Source organism: Coregonus clupeaformis, unplaced genomic scaffold (assembly GCF_020615455.1).
Source record: "Coregonus clupeaformis isolate EN_2021a unplaced genomic scaffold, ASM2061545v1 scaf0290, whole genome shotgun sequence".
In the NCBI taxonomy this organism is placed as follows: domain Eukaryota; kingdom Metazoa; phylum Chordata; class Actinopteri; order Salmoniformes; family Salmonidae; genus Coregonus; species Coregonus clupeaformis.
In genome coordinates this window covers 31,813-36,836 of record NW_025533745.1, presented here as the reverse complement: position 1 = coordinate 36,836, position 5,024 = coordinate 31,813, and the positions used below count along the sequence as shown (strand labels likewise).

The following is a 5,024-nucleotide window of genomic DNA, read 5'->3' as shown; positions in this document are numbered from 1 at the left end:
CCTGTGTGATCAATATGATAATTTCTCTGTATATATTTGTTTTATTTTTTATATTTTAGAGTGGCAGCCTACAGGTACATGTGGTATAAACTAAGTGTGTAAATTAACATGAATATTGTACCTGTAACCCCCCCAATGTAAAAAAATAAATACAAATAAAAGGAAATAATGCACCACAGAAAAGTGACTGCCATTAAGCTGCATTAAATGCTCCCCAGGATTAAAGACAAAGTTTCGACCACTAAGGGTCTTTGTCAGGTTAACTGCAGCAGGGCAACCCTTCCACTAACTCAAGACCTCTACTCACTTTAACAAACAGCCACTGGCTTCCGGGTCTGTGCAGCCACACTTCTCTGGCTCTGATTGGCTGACTCTCTTCTTCACAGGAACCTGAGATTCACATCACAACTGAAGTCACAGCACGTAAATTATTCCTGCATAGTGACTAAAGCTATACTGTAGCTTGTGAAGTTTCATGACATGCCATTTATAATTGTGAAACATAGAAGGTAAAGCCACTGGAGAAACCCCTGCTTACCGTCACACATCCCAGCACAGCATCACGTTTGTAGACAACATTGAAAGGCTGCCTGTCCACTGGGCAGGATGGAACCGCCTGCAACTTAGAAACCCAGACAAAAAAAACCCACATCAGTCCACACACTTTGGTACATCTTAGCCATGTATAGTCTCCTGAGCCTCACCGGGAGTAAGACCATGCCTTATCACAATAAACGACTCGCCAGTTGCAGCACTATCTGTTGCCACTGAGGGTGATGAGTCTAGGAGGTGGAACAGTGCATGGCGCTTACCTCTGCCCATCTGAGGAGGCAGCTGAGGCAGAATACATGGCAGCAGCTGTCGGGCATGGCCAGGACACAGCGGCCCAGGGCGCCCAGGCAGATAGGACAACGCTCCGCCTCTTCTGGCTCTGTGCCGCCCTCTGGGGTCTGTCCGTCTGACAACCAGAGAGAGGTGGCACAACAACTTGTCATCCAAGCACAAACTTGAAGGTAGAGACGTTTAAATTAAACCATGGTGCCAAAGCCCACTGAAATATATTTTTCATGATGACTGGCTGGCAGTTACTTACCATTTCCCCATCCACCCGTCATTTTTGGCACAGTGTTGCTTTGGCCCTAATGACCCCTGGAAATAAAAATGAGAGATTTTTGTTAACAACCCAGTCACAGTGCCATCACTTTTAATTACATTGAAAGTGTTCACTAATCTTAACTTGAGATCTCTGTGTGTAACCAAGTTGTCAATTGACTTGAATTACATTTACATTTTAGTCATTTAGCAGACACTCTTATCCAGAGCGACTTACAGTGAGTGCATACATTTTTCATACTGGCCCCCCGTGGGAATCGAACCCACAACCCTGGCATTGCAAACGCCATGCTCTACCAACCGAGCTACACGGTTGCATTATTTACGCAATGGCCAACTTAATCATTAAGTCTATTGACGCACCTGTGTAGTAAACACAATATAAGCGAAAAACATTTTTTTTTTTTTTTAAACATCACAATCTGTCAGTTTAAACCAGAGATATCAGGTTTTTTGCATGGCATGCGCCGCAATCCACCACATCCGCCTATGTCGGCCTTCCGCACCTGCGGTGGAATGTGGCCGAGCTATAGCAGTGTTTGTCAGACCATGAGACATCCCGAAAATCTGTCTTCTCACGAAAACATCTGTAGCGTCCGAACGGCCTACAAACTATCTATGGAAAGGGGAGACTCATGAACAAAATGGTTCTCTCTGTTTGGCTCTACGACCCCCAAAGTGTCACGGGACTCATCTGAAGGTAACCCATACAAACGAATGGAAGTATGGAGGTAGTTTTGTGCCAACAAAAATTAGTTAATTATGCGTCCAAAAAAAAATAAAAACATTTCCTGAGCCTTCTTATATCTCCTAGATATAGGACAGACACTTCAAAACCTTATTCCTTATGATTTATTTTTGGACTGTCTTTTATGAATGTGTTACTCAACGCGTTTCTATGGGCTATAGTAGTAAAGGCCAAATTCAATATTTTATTAAATTGTTTTGTTATATATCTTTTTGATACCTAAAGGGGTCCTAAAATAAAAATAAAATAGCTAAATGATCCATGGTATGCCCATCTTAAAACAATTCCATATGCTAGCTTTTTTTCACACTTTTTCTTTATAAATGGTTTTGTTCGTACTGTACTTTAAGACAACCAGGCCCAAGTCAAAGGCTATTCAAAATAATAAATTTAAATGACCTCCAATTGTGCTACCACTTCCCTTGAGAGCATGGGTCATAGGACCCATAAATTGGGACCCTTCCCTTGAAAAGAGCTCAAAGTGCCACTTATAGCACAAAAATATCCTTTAATTAGATATATAGCAAATACATAAGGTAAATGCCAAGAATGTGCGGGGGCACATATACATAATTATTGAAGAAGAAACAAAAAATGAGAATATTATAGCGGTAATAATTGGGAAGACGAGCCGCATATAGTAATAACCACATCCACATACTATATTCCTGCCCAATACTCAATTATTTCTGTCTGCAAACATCAAAGCAGTCAGTGACTTGCTCCTGCAAGTTCATGCTCTACAACATCGGTAGAGTACGACCCTGTCACACACAGGAAGCGGCGCAGGTCCTAATCCAGGCTATCAATTTCCATATAGTACAAAGTGTGCTCTTTGTGACTGACAACTAACTAGAGCAAATGTCAGTCACAATAAGTCCTAAGGCGGTTGAAGTAATTTGGCATGCCGCCCCGGGGCCTCTCCAAATACTTCTGCTACACCATTGAGAGCGTCCTGACCGGTTGCATCACGGCCTGGTACAATAATTGCTCCATCTACAGCCGCAAGTCCATCCAGCGGGTGGTGAAGGCGGTCCAGTACATCACTGGTGCTTTCACCCATCCAGGATATCTACTCGAAACGGTGCCTGAGGAAGGCACGCAGCATCAAGGACCCCACACACGAGCTGTTCTCTCCCTTAACGTCGGGCAGACAGTATCGGAGCATGAGGTCTGATACCAACAGGCTCAGAGACAGTTTCTATCTACAAGCCATCAGACTGCTGAACACTTGAACTGGACTGACCACCTGCTGTGATTCTCCACGCCTTAGCACAACTGCTGGCACCAGACTCTTATTATACTGCTCAACTTATACACTTGCCCCCATCCCCAATACACATGTAAACATTGTACCTTCCTGTATTATAATTATGCTAAAAAATGTATTCTATTGTACCGCCATTTACTTTATGTTTGTATTCTTATTTTGTCCTATTTCTTATTGTTGCATTGTCGAGAAGGAACCTGCAAGTGAGCATTTCGTTGGACGATGTATACCATGCCTGTCCTGTACATAAGACAAATAAAACTTTAAACTGTGAGCATAAGCACAGCAACTGTGAACAAATGGTCTCGTCTAAGCCAGCATGTCTGGCGAGTAACTACTTGAATGAAAGGCTGATTTGGGCAAGGATTTCTCTCCGTCTCTGCTTCCAATAGAAGAAACAAGCATACTTGAATAGTGGATAGCTTGCTAAACACTGTCACAAAGTGTCCGTAGCCAGTTGATAGGTTCACCGTCTGCTTGGTGAGTGGAGGAACGGGAAAGTTTGTACAACTGAAATGTGTCTTCCGCATTTAACCTCTGAATCAGGAAGCAAAACAACACTGTCCAGTGAAAGCCAGAGCAAACGGGCTTACCACAGTGGCAAGGGTACAACAATAGGCCTTAACCAGTGTGTCAGCTCTGGCTAAAATACATGCAGGACACAGTCGCTGAGTTGTAAATGAAATGGGGTATACTGGTCACTGAGGCCGTTAAGGCCAACACTCTACCATGTGAGTTGCTAAAATAACTAGCCATGTTCTCAATCATCCAATGCCATTGGATTATTTAACTAGCCAGCTAGTTAGCCAACTACTAACGTAAGCTAGATAGCTTCCTACTATCTAGTACATTTGTCGAGTTGTGGTCTTGCATTTTATGTTCTGTCCACCTAGCTAACCAAATACCACGCAGCTAGCTGTCAAGTAAGTTGCCAATTGAGTAAACATTATGAAATGCTCTGCGGTTGTGACGTTAACAGCTAACGTTAAGTAACGTAGCTAACGTTTTGGCTAGCAGGTAACAACAATTTAAACTTTGATGTGGCCCATGAGTAATGTAACACGACCCTTCAACTTCTTCTAGTAGTAGTGTGCACTAGTCCCCCTCAAACTTCAACTAACTTCTATGTTTAGCTGGTTAACTAGCTACTTGTTCCTTCTACTAGTTTGATAACCAAGTTAACTATCTAGCGTTAGCTGGCTAGTTTGCAATTCAGATAACGGTAACAAGATGGTCATGATCAGGCGCTAGTCAGCTAGCTATCTATCTACTTTTGGTTGACATAGGCTAGTCAGCTGTTAGGTAGCTGGCTAGTAAGACGGTAATTGTATTTAGGTCAGTAACAAGAAACAAATAAGTATGATCATAGCTAGCTAGTTCATAACTATTCAACTTCATTGGCTAACGCGACTTGCCTGGCCTACAGTACAGACGCTATATTAGACACGATAACAGCTACCTAGCTAGCAGCTAACGATACTGTCGCTTGCTAACGGCTGCAGGCTTGCTAAATTGGTTAGCTAGCTACGTGTTTGTTGACTTACCCGAAGCTAAATCAATAGCTAGAAAATTGGCGTGGTTGTTTATTTTTTGCTGTCCCACTTATTTCCGTGTATTGGTTAGTCTCCGAGGCTAGAAGATAAACTGAATATAGCCGAATAGATTGCACCGCTAACTCGTTATACATTTGAGAACGTCTCGGCCACATGTCTCGATGTCTGTCTGAAACCTGTGAAGTTTAAACAGCACCGCACAGTGTCGCTGCAATACATTCTACTCTAGGGAAGAAATCCCTCGACTGTTTCCGGTCCCATATTTATAACCGGAACCTGTTGTTTTGTAGCCAATGAAATTAAAAACATTTAAGAAAGCGTTGACATTTTCCTTGCCTTT

The 5,024-nt window shown here is 42.6% G+C and overlaps 1 protein-coding gene across 1 annotated transcript; it reads right to left on the bottom strand.

Moving 5' to 3' along the window:
- Positions 1–272: 272 nt before the first annotated feature.
- LOC121543486 (protein SCAF11-like) lies at positions 273–4,897 on the bottom strand. The gene is made up of 5 exons (XM_045214634.1): positions 4,676–4,897; positions 1,094–1,149; positions 813–958; positions 539–622; positions 273–390 (listed from the first exon to the last, which is right to left on the bottom strand). Exons 2-5 carry the CDS (start codon positions 1,113–1,115, stop codon positions 304–306), a joined length of 339 nt encoding a protein of 112 aa, XP_045070569.1. The 5' UTR covers positions 1,116–1,149; positions 4,676–4,897; the 3' UTR covers positions 273–303.
- Between the last annotated feature and the right edge of the window lie 127 nt (positions 4,898–5,024).

Coding starts and splice junctions, on each gene's coding strand:
- LOC121543486 (XM_045214634.1), bottom strand. CDS start 1,115: ATGACGGGTGGATGGGGAAATG. Junction 623..812: donor GCCTCCTCAGATGGGCAGAG/GTAAGCGCCATG, acceptor TGGGTTTCTAAG/TTGCAGGCGGTTCCATCCTG. Junction 391..538: donor CTGTGCTGGGATGTGTGACG/GTAAGCAGGGGT, acceptor TGTGAATCTCAG/GTTCCTGTGAAGAAGAGAGT.